Raw genomic sequence first — 26,587 nt, 5'->3', positions numbered from 1 at the left:
TCTCTTTGGCATCTTTTCCAAGCCAGAAATTCTCTGGGCTTTGCACCTCCTGGTAAAAGTAGGATTTTCCTCCTCTTCAGTCCTGGTACTCAGCCAGTGTCCCTCCTTCCATCTTTTGCATATTTCTTTTTACAATCTCAGCCCACAAAAAATACTTTGTATAGCACTATATGGCTTTGTTCCTCACTGGAAAGATTTCTTACGTGTCAGAATTTCATTTTAAAGGACTTCCAGTTTCACTGAAGCCATATTTCCTTTAATAGTCTCTGACTTTTGATCATATTCATCTTTTTTTCCTAAATTCTTTGTAACCCACTATCCATCTCGCCTTCTAATCTTTAGCATCATGGTCATTTGCTCCCAAAGTCATTAAAATCCAATAATTAATTTGGCAGATAAAGAAAATATAATACGATGTAACGAAGATGTTCACTTCCATGGCCTTTACCAGTAAAATGCGCTTCTGTTAGAATGAAATAAACCAAAGGAGAGGAGGACTTCTTATAATAAAAAAAGTTTACAGTATTATTCATATTAGTCAATTAAAAAAAGCATTAAAATTCTCTGATCAACATAAAATCAAGGTATAAAATTACCTTCAAGATATAACTAAACATATACATAGATATTAAAAACAATCAAAATCAACACCAAAATATGGTAAGTTCTATGTCTTGAAACCATGGTTTTCTTCTTGCCTTTTTCTGTATTTTGCCCTTTTTTTTAATAAGCATCATTTTTTTCTTCTTATAAAGTTTTATAAGAAAGTGAGAACTCAGTCCAGGGGGGCAACCTTCCTCTTTTCTATACTGATAGATTAAATTATCTGCCAAGTAGTCTGAGAACATGCTCATGCTCTGCTTGTTATGTAAAAACAAAATTGTGTTTCAGTTGAAAACTACACATCCTCTACAGCACACCTTCCTGGGCTATCAGATTCTGACTGTATACTGTCTTTGAGAGCCTGTGCAACTCTCTGTAAGGTGTAGGTAACAGAGATGTGTAAATTCTGTCCAGTCTGACACTGGCCTAGCTGATTTCCTCCAGCTGTGGAAAAACCAGCTTTGTCTCATTTACAATTCATCTCAACATTTCTTCACTCCATATATAAACCTGTGTAATTGTGACTTTTCCAATGAACTTTTACAACACCTGCCTGGGTCCCCCACATCTTATGAGTAAAATAAATTATGAGATATCATCATTTTACCTCTTTCAGAAAATTATTCTTTAACAGCCTGAAAACTTGTTTTGTTTCATTAAGGACAAAAAAAATGAGCCTGGATAATGGCCTTTAATATCTCTGGAGATGAGGTGCTTTCTCTAGTCTACACTAAACAACCAAACTTCGTCCCACCCACACGCTTTTAACCCTGCTGCTAGTCACAGCAAGTGTTTTTCCTCTAGGTTCCTTCCCACATTTTATCTTTTTTAAGGTGGAAAGAAAAACTGAGTCTAATATTCTAGTTGAATCTGAGCGTACAGAGGCATTGATGAATGTTAACATATATCATATCCCTACAATTCCTCTAAGTATTACTGGCTTTTTTAATTGAAAAATAATAATTGTATGTATTCAGGGGTACACAGCGATGCTTTGATACATGTACTGTATAACTCATCAGATCAGAGCAATTAACTTCTCCATGCATCTCAAACATCTACCACTTCTCTGTGTTGGCAACAAACTTTTATTCAGGTAAGAGCTTCTTAATGACTCAGGCACCACTTTTAGCTCACCTTCAGTCTTTCTCAGGTGTATCTGTTCCTGCCACTGCTCTTCCAGGCAGGTTTTTGGGTAGATCCGATTCAGAGTCATCTGAAATTTTCATTCCTTTGACAACTATTTATTGAGCACCCACTATGTGCCTGTGTCATTCTAATCTCTGGAGGGAGAGCCCTGGGCTTTAATGACACTTCTAGAAACAGCCCAGATTGTGGTAATGGAAGTTCACTTTCACACTTAACACAGAATAAAGCCAGAGATCCCCAGGGTGAGGAGCTGAACATCAGGAAAAGATTTCCTACAGGAAGAAACAGTCCAGCTGAGGAAGAAAATTCACATTGCAGCCTCGGATAAAGCACAGATGTTCCACTAAGAAAAACAACAGCATCCTAACTGTTTTACTTTATAAGTAACACCTTTTTTTAAAAAAGAAAAGAAAAAAAAAAAGCAAACTCAAACTCGGCTTTCCTGACAGATGTGTCCTGAGAAGATGGGGACCCTCACCTCTTTTTTCTCACCAGTCTGTTCAGCGATCAGCTGGTCAAACACAGCCCCAAACTCTTCATGGATTTTCTGCATCTCATTGATGTGACTGGCAACCTTGTTCATGGTCTTAATGGCCACTGGAAGAAAACAGGCCGTGAAATGAGAAGCTATTTAGAGACCCTCACGGAGACTCAGGTCTGCGGGGGTCCCGGGCCGAGGCCTACCGTCCAGGTGGTAGTGCTCCTCGCTCTCGGCATCGGTCAGGGCGAACAGCTCCCTGAGCAGAAGTGGGTACTTGAGGATCCTCTGGATGGGCTTGATGAGGTACGACTCGAGCGTGGATGAGTGCTGCTGCTTCGGGTTCTGGGCATCCAAGAACGCCTTGAAAGCCGTGTCTGTCTTGGCTGGCAGGGTTTAAACACAGGTCATCGGGGTGGAACGCCCACGTGACTCCCTTCCCACAATTTCCCTCCCTTCCTCCGTGACTCCGAGGTGCCTTTTTGCAGGACTGAGCAGAGAGTGGGTGGCAGGAAGAGGGAAAGGTAGGGGAGGGCGGTCAGGGAGACCACAGGCAGTCAGATCTACGTATTTATGTGTTGGGGTGGAGTGGGGAGAAGCCTGATGAGTTACAGGATGACGGAGTGTAGACTGCAGACACCCGGATTTCCAGCGGCTGCTCTTTATCCTCCTCCTATTACACATGTTTTTTTTATCCTGATGTTTTGACACCTGGGGCTTTACGGTCCATGGGGAGACTGCCCCACCCACACTGGTCAGTGCCTGGAGATAGTAAAAGACTTGCCAGGAAATGTGCCTTTTATAGAGTCCCCACACACTGTCACCTCCTCTCTGAGGCTCTTATACCCTGGGCCACCATTCCCGTCTTAATCGTCTCAGGGTGGGGAGCAGACATCTTGGCTTTGAGTGCACCCCAGAGCCCAGCCTCCCCAGTTCCTTCCCTCAGAAACCCCAAGAAAGGCTCTTGACCACATCTTCCGCTCGCTCCCTCTGCCTCCTGACTGACCCTGCAGGTCCTCATCTGGCCCGCATGGCATGGGGTGCCCCTGCCTCTTGGGAACTCTGAGTGACAAACTGGTAATCATCCATCCCCTGAGCTGTTGGCTTTGTCATCCGAAAATAAGGATAAAGCTATATTCTGAACACTCCTTACCCTAGTTTTCCTAATCTTTCAAGCATTTCACTGCTGGAAAAACCTCTTTTGAAAAAGGCAAGCAGGCCAGGCGCAGTGGCTCATGAATGTAATCCTAGCAGTTTGGGAGGCCGAGGCGGGTGGATCACTTGAGGTCAGGAGTTTGAAACCAGCCTGGCCAACCTGCTGAAATCTCATCTCTACTAAAAATACAAAAACATTAGCCGGGCTGGTGGCAGGCGCTCGTAATCCCAGCTACTCAGGAGGCGGAGGCAGGAGAATCACTTGAACCCGGGAGGCGGAGGTTGCAGAGAGCCGAGATCGCGCCACTGCACTCCAGCCTGGGTGACAGAGGGAGACTCCGTCTCAAAAAATAAAAATAAAAAAAGATTGAAAATTAAAAAGAATGGCAAGCAGACGCAGAAGCAGCAGCACCTCGCAGTGCCGGTGAAGGAGACAGAGGCAGGCTCTCCCACAGTGATCTGCTCGAAGTTAACTCGGTGGCACCACCTTAGCGTCTGTGCGATCTGATCTGATGCAACTCAGGCAGCACTTTCCTCACCAGCCTTGCCTCCTTCCTCTGTGCCCCAGCTGGTTTGGGAAGCAGCCCTGGGGGGTTGTGGGCCCCAGACAGAGGTACCTGGCAGGGGCTGATAGGAAGCCATGGCTAATGCCTTCCAGGTACAAAGGAATGTTGGGGGGAGGGCAAAATATGGGAAGAGGAAGAAACAATGTATCCAAGCAATGTAACAGTGGACACACACTGCCTCTGGGTTGGCGAGCATGTGGGGGTGTGACACGGCCAGCATGGGCACAGAAACTCCACACACCCTTGCCCCATACTTCGCCCAATCACCTCTCCATTTGGCTATTCCTGAGTAGCACCTTTTATGATAAACCAATAAATGAACACAATCAACATTGGAAAAAGCACATTCTTCACATTCAGAACCTAAATATTCATCTGGATGACTTTCCTCCATTGGAAATTTTACATGGCACTCCAATGACTCGATACTTTTCGTAACAGCACCTGGAATGTTACGGGAACTCAAAAATCTCTTCAATAAATAAATACCCTCTCCCTGCAAAAAACAGGGGAAGTGTATATATAATTTTTTAAATATATATATAAACACACACACATATATTAGAAAGTTTAAAATATAGAAATTTAAGTTTACTGATATATATATTTTATTAGAAAGCTTAAAATATAAAAATTTAAAAGTTTAATGATATTTATAGATTTTATTAGAAAGTTTAAAATAAATATTAAACTTTTAAACTGTCTAATAAAAGTATCTTTGCATCCCCAGTGGTTAGGGGTATGAGCTAAGACTAAAGATGCTATAAAAGGGCATCAGAACATGATTCTTTATTTTTTTTCCCTGAGACGGAGTCTCAATCTGTCACCCAGGATAGAGTGCGATGGCACATTGTGGATCACTGCAACCTCCACCTCCCGAGTTCAAGCGATTCTCCTGCCTCACCCTCCCGAGTAGCTGGGACTACAGGCATGCACCATCATGTCTGGCTAATTTTTTTTTTTTGTTTTTGTATTTTTAGCAGAGATGGGGTTTCACCATGTTGGTTAGGCTGGTCTCCAACTCCTGACCTCAAAACAATCTGCCTGCCTCAGCCTCCCAAAGGGCTGGGATTACAGGCGTGAGCCACCGCACCTGGCCCTGTCTTTAATTTTAAAAAACAGCAATCATGGGGGAAGACCTCATAAGACCACAATCTTGTAATCCCCATTAAGCCCCATTAAGAGCAATCATTTCTTGTTGGCATCATTTCTTGTCTCTCCAAAGCACAAATTCCTGAAGAGAAAGGCACTGGGGAAAGTGGCCGACTAGCCCCATGTGACAGAAGGGCTGGGCCAGGCTTGGGGCCAGAATATGGGGAAGCAATGGATTTTGTGGGGCATCCCGCATCTAGGGCCACGTCTAGAAGGGACCTGGGAACTCTTCCCCAACAAAATATTCATGTCCAAAAATATGCCTGTGGGTATTTCACCCATCAACTGAATTCCGTATCAGAGCAAAAGAGTGCACGGTTCACAGCGCTTGGTGCGGTACGGGAGCATCACTCCTCCAGTCCAGCTGTGAGTCCGTGATGAACATGAACATGCACTTTGTTGTTCTCAAAGTTATCCCGACCCTCTAGGATCATTAGACAATTAGAAAAATATGGGTCGGCTGGGCACAGTGGATCACACCTGTAATCCTAGCACTCCGGGAAGCCAAGGTGGGCGGATCACCTGAGGTCAGGAGCTCAAGACCAGCCTGGCCAACATGGTGAGACCCCATCTGTACTGAAAATACAAAAATTAGCTGGGCATGGTGGTGTGCATCTGTAGTCCCAGCTACTCAGGAGGCTGAGGCAGGAGAATCACTTGAACCCGGGAGGCAGAGGTTGCAGTGAGCTGAGATCACACCACTGCGCTCCAGCCTGGGTGACAGAGTAAGACTCCATCTCAGAAAAAAAAAAAAAAAGAAAAAAAGAAAAATATGGGTCATACCCACTGTTTTAAGGGATAGTTTTGAAAGATAATATAATATTTTTCTTATTGAATTAAGAAACAATCCATGGGGGCAGAATTTAATCTAATTGAGTGATTAAAAATAACACAAATTGCTCAAGGGCTGAGGTGGGTATATCATTTCACTGTGGAGCAAAGCACTCTAAAATTGTTACTTTAACAATCTCATAACAATTAGCATTCAATAAAGGTTGTAAAAGAAACACACTGCACACGTAGAGCCATATGCCCAACACAGCACACGGGAAAGGTCAGGCAGCATGACAAGGAGAATCCCAGGTCCCCTTTTCATTTGAGGTTCCACCAGAACTCTGTTGCACAGATCACCACTACCATTAAGACTGTTTTTATCTGGGGCAGGCTCATTGTTACTCAGAGATCTGTATTGTGCTAATACTTCCTATAATAGGTTTTAAATTAAGTCAAGCTAGTTCTCTTTGGTAGCAAACATAAACACAACACAAGAACATTATTTACATATCCGGGGACCTGATCAGCAGCTGTTTACTTGGCAGCTACAGTCAAGTGTTAAGGAACAGCAAGCTGATTTCCAGAGATTCTTTGAAATCAAACTTTCTGTTGGTGCTACTGTTTGCCAAGAAAATGTTTCCTTAATCCTTTTACCATCAAAAACCACCATATGCTGAACTATGGAGACATAACCACTTTCTGGAGACTCTCAGAATGTTCCACTGTCTTCTCAGAATACTTAAGAAAAAGCAGCTTGCCAATATAAAAATTCTACTTTGTCCTGCACAAAAATAAACCACAAATGCAAGAATTTTCAAGGATAACTGAGACAACTCTAGAAGTGCTTTTGGGAGCTGTTATCACACTCCTAGGAACAAAAGTAGGTGAAGGAAAGATACAACTCCACAAAAAGGTATACAGTAAGTCCTCACTTAATGTAGTCAGTAAGTTCTTAGAAACTGCAACTTTATGCAAAATGACATATAATGAAACCAATTTTCTTCCTCATCAACATTATAGTGAAATGACGTTGAACAGAATACATTAGTTGGGGACCTGCTGCACATCGTGTCACTTAAAAGTCACAGTTTCCAAGAACCTACCAACAACATGAAGTGAGGACTTAGTTATGAAGTGTGGTAGGTTATAATCGAAACTAATGAAAAACAGAAATAAAGCAGGGAATTTCTAAACTCCCTACATTTTTACATAACTGCAAAATGACCCATCAATTCTGGCTCCAAATAGCAAGGTAAAACTTTCATTACAAGAAAACTGACAAAATCATTAATTCAAGATATTGGCCAGGTGTGGTGGCTCATGCCTGTAATCCCAGCACTGTGGGAGGCTGAGGTGGGTAGATCACTTGAGGTCAGGAATTTAAGACCAGTCTGGCCAACATGGTGAAACCCCATCTCTACCAAAAAATACAAAAATTAGCCAGGTGTGGTGGCAGGTGCCTGTAGTCCCAGCTACTCAGGAGGCTGAGGCAGGAGAATCACTTGACCTGGGAGGTGGAGGTTGCAGTGAGCCGAGATTGCGCCACTGCACTCCAGCCCGAGTGAGAGAGCAAGACTGTCTCAAAAAAAAGGCATGGAGCAGTGGCTCACACCTGTAATCCCAGCACTTTGGGAAGCCGAGGCAGGTGGATCACCTGAGGTCAAGTGTTCGAGACCAGCCTGGCCAACATGGCGAAACCCCATCTCTACTAAAAATACAAAAATTAGCCAGGTGTGGTGGTGCATGTCTGTAATCCCAGCAACTCGGGAGGCTGAGGCAGGAGAATCACTTGAACCTGGGAGGTGGAGGTTGCAGTGAGCTGAGATCGTGCCACTGCGCTCCAGCCTGGGCAACAGTGAGACTCTGTCTCAAAAAGAAGAAGAAAAAAAAAAAAAAGAACACATTGCATTGTTCAGCACCCCTATCAGTGGCTTGCTGGAACATCTATCTGGCAATCAATGACTCTTAGATTTCTGTCCAAAAGCCCCCAACCACTGTCAGCCACACAACTGAGAAGCAGCACACCCCCACCTCCACATCCTCAGAGGCCTTACCTTTCACCAGGACCTTGGGAACTTTTGTGTGGCTGGCGCAGAAGGCACTGTAGAGCTTGAAGCGGTCAGCATAATACAGGAACGATCCCCCCAGAGAGAACAGCACTTTCTGGATTTGATGAGAAAAGGCAGAGTTGGTTTGTTTCCTTCCTCCACTGGAAATATCAGCAGGTTATGGCAGGGAGCTCACATCTGCCTGGCTCACCCCACCAATCAACACCTTCCGTGCCTGTCAGAGCCTTTCTTTGTTATCAAAGGCCCTAAAATTGCCCATTACAAAGTATGTGCACGTACAGGTTTGTGTACAAGGTGTTGGACTTTGTCTTCTTAGTATTTACAAGGGAGATGTCCCTGGTTTTCCAGGTCTGTGTCTTTTAATAACCTATCTAGGCTGTTTGAATGTTGATGAGAAAGTATATATTTTGGAAAAATCAGAAATCTCAATTCTCTCATTAGCTCCTGCTGGCAAACTAAATAAAGGCAGGAAATGCTCATACCCCCTGCTCCCGAAGTAGAACATGTTCCTCTGATCGCTATCTTCATGCCTTCCACAACCACCCTCTCCTCTAGCGGCTAAGAACATAAGCAATATTAAAAGAAGAAACACCCTCAACTATGGAAATCAGTATCATCTCCCCAGCCTGTCTGCCCTGTCCCAGTAGTTCACAACTGGGTAGAGGCCTTCTCATTAAGATTTTACTATGCCTGACAGGATACTTTGCATCCCACATACTATATATACATATATATATATGTATCTCCTCAGAAAAACATCTGCGAGTTTCACACTGAAAGAGTCTTGTTCAGAGAGGCCTTATTTAGTTTATCGAGGCTTAGAATTAAAAGGCAGACTTCAAGCAAAGAAATAAGGCTTTGAATTTGAGTAACGAACTAGGTTCCCCAAAATGCAATTTATCTAATGAACACTGACAGTCTCTCCATGACAAAAAAAAAAAAAAAAAAGTTTATTTTAAACCACACGTAATTGGTAGAGGCCTCACTTCTCTTCTTGCATGTTCTCCTTTTTCTCCTTTACTTTCCAAGTCCTCCCCAAATCTCTACCCTAGCGTGGAGGGTGTCAGCAGGAGTACCCTCGGTACTGCCGTTGGACTTTGAGAGGGACAGTTATCCTTGGAGCCTGATATGGTTTGGCTGTGTCCTCAACCAAATCTCACCTTGAAGTGTAGCTCCTATAGTCCCCATATGTTGTGGGAAGTAACTGAATAATGGAGGCAGGTTTTTCCTGTGCTGTTCCCACGATAGCGAATAAGTCTCATGAGATCTGATGGTTTTTATAAAGGGCAGTTCCCTTGCACATGCTCTCTTGCCTGCCACCATGTAAGACGTGACTTTGCTCCTCCTGAGGCCTCTCCAGCCATGTGGAACTGTGAATCCATTAAACCTCTTTTTCTTTTTTTTTTTTTTTTTTTTTTTGAGACAGAGTCTCGCTCTGTCACCTAGGCTGGAGTGCAGTGGCTGGATCTCGGCTCACTGCAAGCTCCACCTCCCAGGTTCACGCCATTCTCCTGCCTCAGCCTCCCGAGTAACTGGGACTACAGGCGCCCACCACCTCGCCCAGCTAGTTTTTTTTTTGTATTTTTTAGTAGAGACGGGGTTTCACCGTGTTAGCCAGGATGGTCTCGATCTCCTGACCTCGTGATCCGCCCGTCTCGGCCTCCCAAAGTGCTGGGATTACAGGCTTGAGCCACCGCGCCCGGCAAACCTCTTTTTCTTTACAAATTACTCAGTCTCAGGTATTTCTTCATAGCAATGTGAAAATTAACTAATACAGAGTCATACTCAAGAATTAAGCAAAAAAACAGTTGTGGAAGAAAGTATGCTAAATGTAACCCCTCCCTTTAGCCATCCTAAAGCCATTCATTTGTTTAACTTAATATTTACTAAGTGTCTATTTACCCTACCGTAACTACAGATAAAACATTAACGTATTCTCTTATTCCTCCTGCCTTATGATTATCAGGGAACACAGTGCACACACGTATGAGGGGTTTATACACAAAGACTGCACTTCCCCAATGTTTCTGTTCTGCAGGACTTAAGAACGCTTCTCACAGGCTGATGTACATTGCAAATTTCCAAATGAAAATTTTTATCAAAACTTATTTAACATCAGAACTAATTATTTTCCTCTGATACTACCTGAGACTAATGCTCTATGCAACTCAGTTTGAAGATTTTAACAAGTTTTTCTTTTTTCTTTTTTGTCAAATATACAATGAGGAATTTTTTTTTTTAGTTTCTTTTTTGAGATGGAGTCTCGCTCTGTCGCCCAGGCTGGAGTGCAGTGGTGCGATCTCGGCTCACTGCAAGCTCCGCCTCCCGGGTTCACGCCATTCTCCTGCCTCAGCCTCCTGAGTAGCTGGGACTACAGGCGCCCGCCACCTCACCCGGCTAATGTTTTGTATTTTTTAGTAGAGACGGCGTTTCACTGTGTTAGCCAGGATGGTCTGGATCTCCTGACCTCGTGATCCGCCCGCCTCGGCCTCCCAAAGTGCTGGGATTACAGGCGTGAGCCACCGCGCCCGGCTGACAATGGTAATTTTAAAAAGGGCAGCAATTGTGGAAATCGACAGCAGTAGGTTTGGGAGCAAACAGCGACTGTGTGGAAACCAACTCAGAGAGCCCGGAGAGAATCCCGCAGGTAGGCACGCTCAGTGCCCATCAGCCATCTCGCCTTACAGATGGAATGGAGACAATCAGATTGTGCTGTAAGCAGCCAAGTGAAGGTCTATGAAGAGGGTCCCGCTTACGTGGAATTGAGAAGAGTGACTGTTGAGTATGGAAGTACAGGTTTGGTATCCTTGATCCAAAATGCTTGGGACCAGAAGTATTTCAGATTTCGTATTTTTTCAGATTTGGGAATATCTGCATTATATTTACTGGTTGAGCATCAAAAATTGAAAATCCAGAATGCTCCAATGGCCATTTCTTTTGAGCATCATGTGGGTACTCAAAAAGTTGCTGATACAGCAGTTCAGATTTCAGATTTTCAGATTTGAGAAGCTCCACCTGTAGCTAAAAGAAGCAACGTACCAGCCCCTCCCTAGAATAACACTGATCTCAGTACACTCAAGTTCATATCAAAGTTCTGTTACCCAAAGTCTCCTTCTTGTGAATCCTTTTAGTGATGAACTGGACCCAAACTCAAAGAACCAGTCCCACAGCAAAAGACTTACTAATGAATATTAGCTACGTTAGGTTAAAACAATATTTTAAAGTACATCTATATCCATTTTTTAACCAACCCTGGCCTCCAGAATACATCCATTTTTATTAAGCAGCTTTTCTGTTTATCTAACTACCGGGCCACATCACATGTTCTACTGTGCAAATTATTAATTTACTAATTTAGAAAACATATCACTACAAGGAACCTAACTATTTCAAATGAAGAGTATTAACCACCAAGAAGCAATTTTTGAATACAAAAATGAACTATATGGAGTATTCAGGGTGAATACCATTTAAGAGAAGGCCTACAACCTTCTCTTAAATGGTTTAGGAAGAAAACACTTTATATGTACACATAGACACACCATACATGCATAATGTACACACATGCACATATAGATACACATGCGCATAGGAGACAGGGGGGGAAGAAAGAATAAAGCAAATGTAGCCCAATGTTACCATTTGGGGAATCTAGATGAAGGGTATTCAGGAATTCTTTGCACTATTCTTTTAACTTTTCTGTAAGTCTGAAATTATATCCAAACAAAAATGAACACCTATAATATATACATATATATTCACATACTTATGTGTGTTTGTATGTAATTCTTAGTAGCTCCTGTTGCACAGAGGCAATGTAAAGAAATAACACACACACACACAAACATATATTGAGGTAGAGTATCGAGGTGAGGCAGTCTTTACCTCAGCTCCGAAACTTGTACCCTAACATTACACAGCTAGATTTCTGCAAGTATTAGAAGACAGGCAAAGAGTATGGGGGCCTATACATACATGAACAACTGATTCTTAACACAAATGCAAAAGATATTGAGTGGAAAAAGGATCAAACGATAGTCACTGCAACAAACAGGATGAGAAAAATTGGATATTCATACACACACAAGTTAACTTTGATTCCTATGTTAAACCATAATAAATTTAAGTTCAAATAGATCAGAAGTCTAAATGTAAAACTATGAAACTTCTAAGAGAAAACTACAAAACTTCTAAGAGAAAACACAGGAAAAAATCTTTATGATCCTGGTTTAGGCAAAGATTTCATAGATAAGACACCAAACGTGTGATTCAAAAAGGGAAAATGTAAAAAACTGTACTTCATCAAAATTAAAAACTTCTGCTCTGTGAAGGGCACTGTCAAGAGAATGAAAAGACGGGCCTCAAACACAGAAACAAAATTTACAAATCATGTATCTGATAAAGGACTTATATTCAGGATATACAAAGAACTCTCAAAACTCAGTATAAGTAAACAAATAACCCAGTAAAATAGGCAAATTATTTGAACAAACACTTCACCAAGGTGGATACACTGAGGGGCAAAAAACAAGCACATAAAAGAAGATGCTCATCATCGTAAGTCACTAGGGAAATTAAAATTAGAACCATAATGAGGTGCTACCACACACCTGTTAGAATGGCTAAAAAAGGGACCGGGACCTCAGCAGAACAATGAGGAGGAACAGATGGAGGGAGCTGCAATGGTATAACCACTCTGTAGTTTAGCAGTTTCTTAAAAAGTTACACATACCCTTACCATATGACCCACCCATTCCCTTCCTGGGTACTTAAGAGAAATGAGAGCACATATCCAGACTAAAACTTGTACACCAATGTTCACAGCAGCTTTATTTGTAATTACCAAAAACTGGAAACAACCCAAATGCCCAAGAAAGGTGAGTGGATAACAAAGTGTGGTCTATCCATTCAATGGAAGACAATGCAGCAATGAAAAGGAATGAGCTCTTGATACACACAGCAATATGGACGGATCTCAGTAAAACTACGCTGAGTGGAAGGAGCCCCCCAAAAAACGGGTACTTGGTATGGGAGTCCACCAATATAAAATTCCAGAATGCAAACGTTATTTATAACAACAGGGAGCCGGGGTAGAGTAGGAGGGCAATAAGCAGCAGGAGAGAAAAACCACAAAACGGCAGGACAAGACTTTTAGGAGTAACGATTATGTGCATTGTCCTGATTGTGGTGATGGTTTCACAGGGGTGTGTGTGTGTGAATTCATCAAATTCCACACTAAACATATGCGGCATATACTACTGCACAATTATACCTTAATCTGTTTGTTAAAGCACATGAGGGTGACATGTAAGCCAACACATGAAGCAGTGTGCTTTGTTAATTGGAGATGCAACACAGGAAATCTGCAATAAAAGAAAGCCAAGCAGGGGAGAGGAAATAAGCAGCCTTGCTAAGGCACTAGTCATAAATCCTCATTAGGCTGCAAGGACACTGTGTGCTGGAAGATTGTCTTCCTCCTGGATAATTATAAGCATTTCCATTAAGCAAAGTTTCCCAGAACAAGGTAAATTAATGTGTCTACTGGGTGACCAGAAGTGCCTTTTTTTTTTTCTTTAAGACAGAGTCTCGTTCTTGTCCCCCAGACTAGACTGCAGTGCCGCGATCTCGGCTCACTGCAACCTCTGCATCCCGGGTTCAAGAGATTCTCCTGCCTCAGCCTCCTGAGTAGCTGGGATTACAGGCGCCCGCCACCATGCCCAGCTAATTTTTGTACTTTTAGTAGAGATGGGATTTTGCCATGTTGGCCAGGCTGGTCTCGAACTCCTGACCTCGGGTGATTCGTCCGCCTTGGCCTCCCAAAGTGCCAGGATTACAGGCGTGACCTACCGTGTCCAGCCAGGAATGCTTATTCTAATTCACTAACAGCTAAAGCACTAAAGGCCCCCCGCATAAACCAAACAAAAGGTGAAGGTTGGTACTTCGCACGTAAAAGCCAGCAGCTGCACCAGTTTAATGCAAATTGATGGCCTTGGTCTTCCCTTAGCCAGACCAGCAAGACACACTCTGTTCTCCTCTCAGACACCCTTAAGGAACGGACGCCACTGTGGCCCTCCAAGGAAGACGTCAACATGATCAGGGGATTCAACTTGCGCCACACTATGGCCCTGACGCCAGACGCAGCTTTGCACTACTTACCTTAAATTGGTCGACCTTCTCAAGCTTTTCCAAATCAGGTACCAGTCTCACTCCATCTTCTAGAGTTTTAAGGAATTCTACTTGAAACTCCACCATTTCCGTTAAATTTCCAAAAAGCACGTCAAGCTAGAAATGAAACAGAATTTAATCCACCTCATATCTCATTAGTCTTCCTAAACTTTATTTATATCTGATTACAAGGTTTTCCCATCAATCTTATCAATTAAGAGAATAATCCCACTAGAGAGTGGGGCGATTTTTCACTCTCCACGAGCACACCAAAGCTTAGCAGGCAATAATTTCACCTCCTTACTACAATTACATAAATTTAAATTGTTTTCAGTGTTACACGTGTCCCCATTTTCCCTTTTTACCAACAAGTCAAACCACGGTATGATATTCACAAAGTTGAAACCATTTCCACAATACCTCATCTTGGGTGAGAAAAGTTTCTTTTTGAAGAGGCTTTAGGTATCTCTCCATGAGACAGTTTAAATCCTAAGAAATGAAAAGAGACCTCATTAGCATATGTTAACGTCTATAAAAGGATCTAGAAGAGAGCAAACAGATCATGTCCTGAAGGCTAACATTAGAGACTTCAGGTCAGTAAGGTCCATTTCAAGCAGGAGTTTCTGTCAATATTTTAGGCTTCGAGGACTACAATGCGGTCTCCGTTGCAACTTCCTCAACTGTAGCACCAAAGCAGGCAGACACAATACGTCAAGGAATGAGTGTGGCTGTGTTCTCATCAAACTTTATTTGCGAAAACAGGCAGCGGGCTGGATTTGACCCGAGGGCCGTCGTTTGCTAACCTCTGATTTAAAGACTAAAACACAGATACTTAAACAGATCACCCTGCTTTCTCATGGGGAATGTGACCAGGTGTCAAAACAAGTGATAACACAAAGACAACAGACCTGACACTCTTCTGGCTAGACTCTAATTAGATTAGGAAGATCATACCATCAACTTTTTTAAAAATTAAATTTAGCTTTCTTATTAGGTCAAACACACACACACACACACACACACACACACACAAATGAACTGCTCTAAGAATTGCTAGGCTTCCTTAAAAATCACAAGGAGGCGGCCAGGCTGCTCACGCCTGTAATCCCAGCACTTTAGGAGGCCGAGGCGGGCGGATCGCGAGGTCAGGAGATCGAGTCCATCCTGGCTAACACGGTGAAACCCCGTTTCTACTAAAAATACAAAAAATTAACCAGGCGTGGTGGCGGGCGCCTGTAGTCCCAGCTACTCGGGAGGCTGAGGCAGGAGAATGGCATGAACCTGGGAGGCAGAGCTTGCAATGAGCCCAGATCCCGCCACTGCACTCCAGCCTGGGCAACAGAGCGAGACTCTGTCTTTAAAAAAAAAAAAAAATCACAAGGAGGCTGGGCGTGGTAGCTCTCATGTCTATAATCCCAGCACTTTGGGAAGCCAAGGTGGGAGGATCACTTGAGCCCGTGAGTTCGAAACCAGTGTGGGCAACATGGTGAAACTCCCTGTCTACAAAAAATAGAAAACGGGACTGGGCATGGTGGTGTGCACCTGTGGTCTCAGCTTCTCAGGAGGCTGAGCGGGGAGGATCACTTGAGCCCAGGAGGTCAAGGCTGCAATGAGCTATGATCACACCACTGTACTCCAGCCTGGCCAACAGAGTGAGACTATCTTAAAAAAACACAACAACTCAAAACAAGCTTTTAACATTCAGAGTAAAGGCAAAATTCCAGGAGAACCCAAGACACTCTTCATGACCACGGTTTGACTCAGCTGTTAGTGAAAACCAGCAAAAACAGACTTCTCCTTTACGAGGCAGAGGGAGGGGAGGGGAAGAAACATACCTTCACATAGGTGCGCTCCGTCTCCAGGAGCTCACAGATCACCTTACGCAGCTTATCCGCATCCGAGAGTTGTCTCATGGTCGCCAGCTGAGGCCCCGTGGAGTCCTGAGGAGATGGGCTCTGGTCAGAGGGGTTCATCTCATGCAAACTGCGGCAAAATGCAGCCACCTGTTCTGTACTCTTCAGAGCACCGGGGGGGGGGGGGGGGGGGGAAGGGCAGAGGTCATTATCCCTCATTAGACGCACCTGACACCTGGACCGCCTAGCGGTGTTCTTCCTGGTTAATGAAATGTCACATATGAATGTTGCCTTGTGTTTCCACAAATTGCTCCACATTTAGGAGAACTTCTTGAATGCTCAAAACAACCAGGATAACAATTGCTACCATACACTAATCACTTACCACACGCCTACGCCGGTCTGATGCATTTCACCTGCTCACACGGGAAGGACAACGGAAGCCCAGAAGGGTTAAGTAACTCATCCAAGATGATGCAGTACATAAGTGGCAGAGCTGGGATTTGAACCAGGCAATCTGGTTCCAAAGCCTATGGATCTCAACCACTCCCCAAGCCGGAAGTTGATAAATCAGGAGACATAAAACTTAGCTGCATTTCACCCAAGGTACAAGCCTAATTAATTATCAGACTCCCAGTTCAGTACACAATCTACTTTGCAATGTTGCAAAGATGATTTTACAAGCTAAGGTTCTTCCTGTTAAAAATGGACACTGAGTCAACTTTCTAGATTAAGAAAGATACCCGTACTTTAAAAAAATTTTCTCCCTCTCCACCTTCTGCAAAGGCAGAAAGATACCACTCCCCTTTAAGAATAAGGGAATTAGCCCTAAAACGGGCCTCAACGGGAGATCCCAGTCTCCACACCTACCGGGGATGAATCAGGTGCAGACCATAAGGGTTGCACATATTTTGTCATCCATTTGAAATCTAGGATTCCAGGATTCTAAAATTCCAACTTTTGCAGTTACACAAACAGTTCTCCAAAGCATGGGCTACTGTAAAAACCCATGAGACCAGTAGTTCTCCACTTTGGCTGCTTATGAGAATCACCTAGAGGGCTTTTCAACATCCCAATGCCCGTGAACACCAGAGATCAATTTCATCAGAATCTTTGGGGTGGGATATGCAGATATCAGTATTTTTTAAAGCTCTCTGTGTAATTGCTCTAGAGGCTATGCAGTAGCACAAAATTTCATTCACTAAAACTTGTTCCAATGCACCACTCAATGGATGTTTGATGGACATTTTCTTTCTTTTGTTTTTGGAGACAGAGTCTGGCTTTGTCGCCCAGGCTGGAGTGCAGAGGCATGATCTCGGCTCACTGCAACCTCTGCCTTCCGGGTTCACGCCATTCTCCTGCCTCAGCCTCCCGAGGAGCTGGGACTACAGGCGCCCGCCACCACGCCTGGCTAAATTTTTGTATTTTTAATAGAGACGGAGTTTCACCATGTTAGCCAGGATGGTCTGGACCTCCTGACCTCGTGATCCACCCGCCTCGGCCTCCCCAAGTGCTGGGATTACAGGCGTGAGCCACCGCGCCTGGCCCCGGAAATTTTCTTGAAGCGAGTGGCTGCCCTTCTTACACTTCTCTCTCTGCTTCTGTTGTCTAATTCAACTCTAGGCACAAAAGTATTTCCAGTAAATCCCGGTGCAAATAAATAATAACTTCTTCTATCACCCATCTACCCGGCAAGAACATGAGAATATCCTCCCAAAAACAACCGTTGGTGCACAGAGCTGAAAGTCAAGGCTGGTGTTTTGTGTAGGGCAGAAAAGCTAAAATCAAGCGTATGCCATGGAGCAGTTTTAAACACAGAGGAAGGCAGCTAACATGGAAGAGCCTTTCCCTCATTGCCATATCCAAAAGGGAAGGAAGTCTGGAATAAAGATGAGGCAAGGACAGGGAAAATCAGAACCGAACAGGAATGCATTAGCCGCAGTGGCACGACAGGACAGAGGAGAGCCAGGACCCACATCCACATAATTATTATGCTAATTCTCTTACAATCACCACAGATTATTCGTTGCTAGCACTAACCCTGGTCTTATGTGCCAGAAGGTGTCAGTCACCTCTCAGTGGCACTATCCAGTGTTTTCTGTAGAAATGCATGTTTCTGACACTGAATAACCCCACAAACGATTTTCCCTTAGGTGACTGACTGGAAAAATTGACCAAAATGGGCTGAGCTGTATGATATGTAAATTATATCTCAACAGGGCTGTTAAAAAAGAAAAACTATGTGTTTTTGATCAAAGCTTGTTTCAGTAGAAATAAACTAAACAATTTTATTTAGTTATGCTAGAATTTCACTAACTCAAAATCATCATTAAATAATACAGTCAAATAGGGCTTTGTCTTAAAAATTACATAGGAACAAATACATCCATTTTAGCAAAAATCTTCATGTGTCTTTTAGATGATCCACTGATAACTGTAATAGAAAACTCATTATAACATAGTCATAATAAGAAAGAAAGCAAACCCTTGACAAAATAAAAATCCATGGACGGACAGTGGTAACAGCTGATAACTAACTGTTCCCTGCCCTTATCTTATCCCAAACTCTCCATGGTTGCTTTGATTTGGTACCTGGCAAAGGCACCTCACACAACAAATGTATAATTGGCACCTCTCTTTATACCATGCTTTTCTAAAGGTTCCAACTGTAACCACAGCTGTCTGTTTTTCACAGAATTAATGGGAAAGCTATTGCTCATAGCAAATACATCCTTCACTGCAGTCTAATACAGTGAGTCCTTACTTCACGTGGTTTATAGGTTCTTGGAAATTGACTTTAAATGGCATAAAGAAACCATTTTTACCGTAGGCTAATTGATACAAACAAGTTAAGTTCCTATAGCACATTTCTGGTCACACAAAAAATCACCACACTTCTAAATAAAGACCAAAAGACTCTGAATATTAAACACTGAAATAAATGTAAGCTAGATACACATTTAAGTAAGATAAATAAAAACAAGTTAAGAGAACTATTTACCCAACTGCTGGTGAACTGGTGAGTGATAGTGGTCACAGCGGTAATGTGTTAAATCAAGCAATAAATGTTTGCAAAGCAAAAATTTTAAGGAGCACCTCCTACCACCATGCAGTTCAAAGACTAGCAAGAACAACTTTGGCAGGATCTCTGAATACTTTTGTACTGCATAGTTTACTGCTATGCATTTGTATGATTGTATACTTTACAAATTTTTATTTTATGATGATTTGTATTCATTTATTCACTCATTTTCCAACCTACTTATTCCAGCTCAGGATCATGGGTGACTGGAGCCTATCTTGACAGCTCAGGGTGCAAGGCAGAAACCAAGCCTGAATAGAATGCCATTCCATCACGGGGTGCACACACACAAACACACACACACACACTCAGGGATCACTGAGACATGCCAATTCATCCCACGTGCCCGTTTTTGGGACATGAGAGCAAACTCAGTACCCAGAGAAAACCCATGAAGACCTGGATTGAACATGCAAATTCCACATAGACAGTGGTCCTGGTCAGAAATCAATTTTTTTCACATAAACGTTATAATGAAATGATGTTGAACAAAACGTTATCTGAGGACCTGCCATAGAGGCACAGCACACCTTCTATCATTTAGGCAAACTGCCCGTGTGAAATCGGTGATTGACAAAAGGCAAAACGTTACAAACATGGGGATCTGACACATATCAAAGGCAGGAAATCCAAAAGACAAAGGAACCTAACATATTCCTTTGTGCTTCCAATTCACACCTCATCAATGGGTTCTCATTCCATCTGTTCTACCATAAATACTTGGAGAATTCCATTTTTAAGAGTGTGAACAGGGTTTCTGACTTGGTCTACGTAAAGTTTACCACTTCTGAGGTTTGGCATCCTTACTTTGAAGCAGGCGTGTGCGGTGAGCTCAGGTTAGTAGGATGCAGGCTAGGGCTTCAGTGCTCTAAATCCAGCTGTCTCCTACCCCAACCTCACCCTCAGACAACAAGAGCTAAGTTCTGGATTATATTAGGAAACACCTTTAGCGTCTCAGGGGACAGCTAAAATTCTCTTGGGTCCTCTTTGGACATTTCACAGCCTTAAATATCCCTTCTTTATATACAACCTAAGCCTAGGATAGACTTAGCTGAGTGGTCTCTCAAGTTGAGTAAGAGGCAAAGCGGTTTCCCCACTGGCAACCCTATTTAAGACTCAAGGCACCAACCCTCAGGTGCAGCACAAGGAACTGAGTCCAAATGGATGTAATCTCTTTATTGTCAACTGCATGTTATTTGAATAAAGAATAAAAAGGTACCATATGCATAATTACAAGTTATAATGCACATACATGTTAAGGGGTGTTATATACAAGGCTCTTAAAATTTGCTTGGAAACAACTTAAAAGGATGTCATCAAGTTTGAAAATTCTGTTTGATTAAACTAATACCCCCCAACATATTTTTGGAAGGAATTATGAAATGCAGGTTTCCTTTAGAATACCTCTAAGCTAGAGATTTTTCCGTACTGTGGGGCTCAGCTTTTAAATCCCCCTCCCTCTTTACTGTGGTCAAACTTCTTTACATCAAATCCATCAGGCCCTTCTCCATGCAGCTTAGCCACGATGTAGAATGTAGGAGGAGCTGGGTGCAGGGCTTTGCCCCGCTCCACCACTGAGTGTTAGAGATGGCATCCTAGTCATTCCCACACCAAGCGTGTCGCCACAGGTGCCCAGAAAGGTCGCCTCAATGGGAGGTTCCCAACATGCTCCCAAAAGCCAAGTATCCTGGATGTGGGACAAGCAGCTTAGGGCTCCAGCAAGGGGAAGACAGACCAGGTTTCTCCAGTGGGGCAAATACAAACCTCTCCCCTGCTTGAGGACTGTAATCAGTCACCCTGGAAACCAAAAAAGCACTTACAGGCATTTTGAGAGTTTAAAACTGTTAAAGGGTAGCAGAGCTCTTCCACTGTCAGGACTAAGAATTATCCAACCAACATACAGACAAGGAGAGGACAATGGCAAGAGGAAATGGGCCACTTTACTGAGACCAGCGTGATGCTCAATGTTTAGAATGCTGCTTTCCTCCTGTGGAAGATGAAAAGAAAGTACAAAAAGAGGGGGGTAGACTTTTAAGTACACACTATCAACTCAAGCCACCCAGCTGTTTAAGCTCTTCCTGTTATGCAACCACCAAAGGCAATTTCTAACTCTAGATGAGTTCACAGTTCTAAAACGGTTCTTTGAGTCTGACCGATTTAACACATCCCACAGATTTAAAAGGGGCCAGAGTGGCCTAAAATCTTATAGCCTTTACTTAAGCTTTTTTTGGGGACAATGCGCTCCATAATTTCAGAGACCTGATGTACAATGGTAATCCCTACGGTTCTCAATCACCTTTTCAGTTTTCCTGTTGAACAAACTTCAAAGAAGAAATATCCAAGAAGGAAGAAGGCTTATTTGAGCAAATCAGGTGCACGCGCTGTAGAAGTTTAAGTTTGATTAAATGACACAATGTCTAATAGTCGACAGACTGCGCTATTAATAATAAACTATCAAAAGGTTGAATCTGATTTTGATAAATTATTTCTTGCCATTACCCCACTACACTTCCTTACTGGAGAGCTAACATTTACTGTAAGACTAGACCTGTTCAAATAGGTCAGTTGCCATCAAACCAATAACACGTCCCCTGAGCCAACCCTTCTATATCTATCTCCCTTTCAAGGAAGCAGAAATAAAGTCAAAAACACCTCAAGCCTTATAAAAGGAAACAAATTGAACATCCTATTTCCAGACCTCCCTGCCGATCACTCAGACTGCCCATTCTGAGGGGGGATGGGAGAGTCTCACCATGCACGTAACGCAAGACACAATCAAAATCTCAATAACCAAAACAAAGGCAAAAATTGCAACTGACAATTAATTAAACAACAAAAAAATGCAGATTACAGCTTTCTGCCATTTAAGTATGAAAGAGTAGAAAAACGTAAAGACGCTAGGCAAATTCAACTCCATACCAACTCCGAACCTCCCCACCAAAGGCTACAATACAGACTTTATGAACAAGGGGATCCAGAGGGTAAAAGGACAGAATATGGGGAAATGGGAAAGGTATAATCACTGTCATTTGGATTGAAAAACAACTGAGCTAGAAAGTCATAACATAATCAAACCTAGCCAGATAGGATTCAAACAGCAAAGGCGCTCACCAGATGAAGTGTTCGATATATAGAGTCACCGGACTTGTCATTGTTTTCAATCCTGGGCTTGCGCTTTATTTTCCACAGTGCAGACATCATCAGGAATGTATTCTCATGGTAATTAATTCTACCACCTGACGTGTTCAGCACGGAGACAGAAGTTTCTTAAAATATTCCCAGAGCACCAAACGCCTCCTAGCTCCGAAGAGAGCATCCTCTCATATGGACGTCCCATGCTGGTTTTCCCATGAAAATCTATGGCCACGTCTCAACGCAGCAAGGACAGCGACGGTGCAACCCCAGAGCTGCACTCGTTTCCCACCATTGCCCTCTGGGAAGCTGTCAAAAGGCTAAACTGTGGACCAGAACTCAGGCTTTGATTTCACCTGGCTAAACAACAAAAGTTCCAAAAAGGGAGAGCTGAAACTGGCAAGAAAACAAAGCACTGAATGCCTCCCGGGATGCAAGCGTCTCTGCCCTGCAGTCCGAGATCAGCTGATTGGCCAGCATCCTGCACTGCACAGGAATACTAAACCTGCCTGGCTCCGACGACTTTCAAGGCATTCCACACTGAGTCAGGAGCAGGCAACTAAAAAAAAGTTTGGTGTGTGCGTGTGTGTGTTTTTAACGTTGATAGTTTCACATTGTTCCACTCATGCTTTGTTATAAAAGCAGACATTTCTGAGACAAAAACAATATGGATTAGAAAGAAAAAAAGTCATTCTTAATGGAAATGTCCTGAAAATTATTCTCATACATTTGCTAAATGGAAAACAAAATCACAGCTGCCAGGAGGCCTGGAATGCATGACACATGACCGCGCTGCCCTGAAGCTAATTAGCATTCATTTCCAGAAACAAGAGTTTTCAATGAGAAGCAGAGAAAAAAGTAGCCAGCGGTGATGAGGCTTTCTGAGGTTGTCACCCACAGTCACAGGAGAAAGGAGGCGGCTCAGAAACAGAAAGGCTGCTAGACTGTCCCTGCAGTGTGATGTTCCCCCGCCCCACCCTAGTGGCTGTGACATTCCAGTACCACCACGCTCAACAACAAGCATACAATTATTTACTTGCTCAATCCTAAAAGGCCACACATAGCAAAAACTGCTATTCAATACAAGTGAAAAGCACAGAACTCCAACATGCTTTTTCTTTATCCTGACCAATATTATGCAAAACAGCCCATTTAGAAAGAAACCAAGAACATTAAACAAAATCAACAGCTCTAACATATTCAGCTGGAATAAAAAGTGATTATTTGTTTCTGTTTGTTTAGTTATTTACATATTTACATCTCTACACTCAGCCTGGTGCATTCAGACAAGGCTAAATCATGCTTCCAAGTTTAGACAGCTAATGATTTCAAAATTAATTTTCAGTTTATTCTCAAGAAAATTTCACACATATAGGAGATGCATCAAAAAATATTTAGCCTTAATCAAGAAACTTAAGGTGTTTGCTTGCTCTAACTTTAAATCATAAAAAGAGACACACAGAAATATTAAGCATTAGGAAAAAATTTAAGTGGTTTATGGCTGTATATATAAATGGCCTACAGCACCACTAATAAATTAATGCCTTCTTTTTATGAAGCCTGGTATTTAACACCAGATGTTAACAGTCTGGACACAAAGTAGTTTTAACATAGCCATTAACAACACAAGACCTGGAGCAAACTGGGCTTGCATCCTGGTTTTGTCATTACAGAGCTGTGTGACCTTCAGCAAGTCGCTTAACCTCTCTGTTCTAGTGCCCTCATCTATAAAATAGGGCAAATAATAGTATCTCTCTCAAGGGTGTTATAAGGCTAAGATGAATTTATATAGAACAGTACTTAACATATACAAGCCCTTAAATAAGTATCACTTCTCATTTATTATTACTAACACACAGTAGAACCCAGTCACCAAGAACTGCTCATTTAAGCTTTTTGTGTTCAAATATCTTAAGAGAGAAATTTAATTGACCAAAGGTTATTTTAGCTAACTAATTTGGGTTGCATAACAAACTTTCAAATAAAGAAGATGAAGTCTGAATCAAAGCAAAACTAGGAAGTATTTCGGACACACAGTGCTCCCCATATCCAACCTAGCAGAATGAAATACCAGCTTATGGCTTGAATGCAGTCTACTGCATGATCTTCAAAAATATTCAAATCACCACCCAAACTTCTTAATCTTTTTTTTTTTTTTTTTTTTTTTTTGAGATGGAGTCCCACTCTGTCTCCCAGGCTGGAGTGCAGTGGCGCAATCTCGGCTCACTGCAACCTCCGTCTCCCAGGTTCAAGCAATTCTCCTGCCTCAGCCTCCCGAGTAGCTTGTCAATAATTTTGAGAAAATTCTGTCCCTTTTTAGAAAGCCCACTAAGAATTTCTACAAGAAAATCTTCGAACAGCACCATCTATTTCTGTATTTGACCCTTTGTGTTCCAGATAAGTTCATGAGCCTTGTTCTCTGGAAAAAGAACCGTGGAGTTAGAGTGACACATGGGACCAGTCAGCAAAGCCCTGGAGCCTCTTCCGTCCCCTCCACACCAGACTCTCACATTATACAGGACTCTGTGTATGACCTCATGACTCACATATATTTAACACGGAAACGATCTCTCTCAAAATCCACAAGGAGATGAGAACACTGACTATTACGGTAAAGTAAAAAGGATCCAATCATTTTGGATCCAATACTTTTTAAGTGTTCAGAAATAAATGTTTTAGATACAGGAAAAATTGCTGTTTGCCTAAATCCAGTTAGAAATTGAAAATTAATATTTTTAGTTCCCATAATATAGTAACTTAATAGATACCCTTCAAATTGTCTTACATCAGTATAGAAATATCCGTTTCTCCTGAGGACAACTGACCGATCCCACAAAAGTAAGTGGGTAAAAGAAATGTAAGGATCACCTAAATAAAAAGTAACTTTAAGCAGTTGGTTTTTAAAATTTGCCTTAAAAGGAAACACCTGCATTTCCAATGATCTGCTTTTTAATTAACAACCAACAACATAATGCCTTTCAGTCTATAAATATTAATGTTGCTTTCAAATAATGTTGCTTTTATATTGTGCCCAACTTAAAAAGACACTGAGAATGAAGATCCTACAGTCAGGAAAGAGAAACAAATATGGATAAAAGACACTGAAGAATCAAATATGTGCACACAAGAAAGTCCTACAGAATATACACATACAGAGGGAATCAAAACAGGAAATGTACAAATGTAGGTTTTCAAAATAATAGTTTATGTTTGAAAAGCATTTTTCAGTTATCAATGTGCTTTCTCACATTATTTGACCCACCCTAAAATCCAATCTCCAAGCAAAGGCAAGAATCACCCTAAATTTGCAGATAAGAAAACAAAGGTATAAAGTTACATGATTTGCTTAGGTTAAGTGACTAGTAAGTGTCAAGCAAAAAATTGAGATCGCAGAGGAATGTAAATATCTCAACAACATTATAGAAAAAGATAAGTATAGAACCATAATCACATGCAATTGCTTTTTGGGGGGGAGGGGGCATGTCTTTGGATTCAGGTAACACAGAGATTTTAAGTTGGGTTGTGTTGTGAAGACTGCGGTGAAAAGAGGCTGCTGACCCATGGAACACTTTATGAAGTGGAATAGACGCAGGATAAATTACGGGCAACGATTTCAGTGTCTTGCACCAAAGAGTCAGAAGAAGAACCTTCTTACTATGTTCGACTAAGGGAAAGTGTATTTGGATTAATTTTAAAATACGGTTTATTTCCCTTTAACATAAAAGTTGCTCACTTTTAACAAGAGCTGAATGCAGGTGATTCAAAAGGAGTTCATTACAGAAACCCTAAGTAGCAAGAAAGCATAGCTGACTGAATCTCACATACTTTGGATGCTGTTTCATCCTACACAAATGAAGATGTAATAAGGAAATGGCATAAAATTATGGCATTCACTGGGAGCTCCAGCAGCGGCAGAAATTAAAGAAAAGGGATTTTATTTCATTACGAGTAATTTCTGCCCTATATTCTCACATACAGGTTTGTTACCAAGGCTGTAATTTGGATTTCATATCCTGCTATTCAGCAACATCTCAGAAGTAAAAACACTTCATCCATGGAGAGGCCTGGTAACCACCTACAGCTGCGTAGGTGACGTTGTCAGCTGTGATTCTTCAGTGGTTCAAGGCATGGGATGTGAAAATGAAAATCTCTCACCTTGCTGCTATGATCAGTCTCATCTGAGGATTCCAAGTCTGGCCCCTCGGTCTCCTCTGGAGCGGTTTCAGCACTGCTGCCCTGCTCACTGCAGAGGCTGTGCCCTGTCACATGAAATCAGAAGAAAATGTGGGTCAACATGGATAGTAATTGCTTAAAAGCCAACCCTGTGTGAGGGGGACAAGGAATCCCGCTCATGACGTGTACACATACTGTAAGACCCTCCAAGTACAAGCTCCATCACCTTGGCTCAA

General features: G+C 42.4%; 2 protein-coding genes across 23 annotated transcripts in view; one reads left to right on the top strand and one right to left on the bottom strand.

The window, feature by feature from the left end:
* Positions 1-26,587, top strand: part of SOD1 (superoxide dismutase 1) — a 1,049,346-nt gene that overhangs the window by 516,782 nt on the left and 505,977 nt on the right. The window contains exon 1 of one of the 12 annotated variants that reach the window (XM_050786098.1): positions 26,504-26,513. The exons of the other annotated variants lie outside the window; for them this stretch is intronic. The gene's annotated coding sequence lies outside the window, so the exon portion shown is untranslated. Of the gene's footprint in view, positions 1-26,503; positions 26,514-26,587 lie in introns of those variants that run through there. 12 annotated transcript variants of the gene reach the window in all.
* Positions 1-26,587, bottom strand: part of TIAM1 (TIAM Rac1 associated GEF 1) — a 1,375,699-nt gene that overhangs the window by 954,393 nt on the left and 394,719 nt on the right. For 8 of the 11 annotated variants that reach the window (XR_007724593.1, XR_007724594.1, XM_050786046.1 and 5 more), the window contains 7 exons: positions 26,334-26,437; positions 15,947-16,126; positions 14,532-14,600; positions 14,103-14,228; positions 7,932-8,040; positions 2,437-2,616; positions 2,231-2,349 (listed from right to left, as the gene is read on the bottom strand). Coding sequence is in view for 9 of the 11 variants with exons in the window: in XM_050786046.1 (XP_050642003.1) it covers positions 2,231-2,349; positions 2,437-2,616; positions 7,932-8,040; positions 14,103-14,228; positions 14,532-14,600; positions 15,947-16,126; positions 26,334-26,437 (887 nt within the window). In the remaining 2 variants the exon portion in view is untranslated. The other 3 variants (XM_050786052.1, XM_050786053.1, XM_050786054.1) reach the window with 3 other exon arrangements.

Source organism: Macaca thibetana, chromosome 3 (genome assembly GCF_024542745.1).
Source record: "Macaca thibetana thibetana isolate TM-01 chromosome 3, ASM2454274v1, whole genome shotgun sequence".
In the NCBI taxonomy this organism is placed as follows: domain Eukaryota; kingdom Metazoa; phylum Chordata; class Mammalia; order Primates; family Cercopithecidae; genus Macaca; species Macaca thibetana.
Note: the sequence above shows the minus strand (reverse complement) of the source record. Positions and strands in the feature narration are given on the sequence as shown.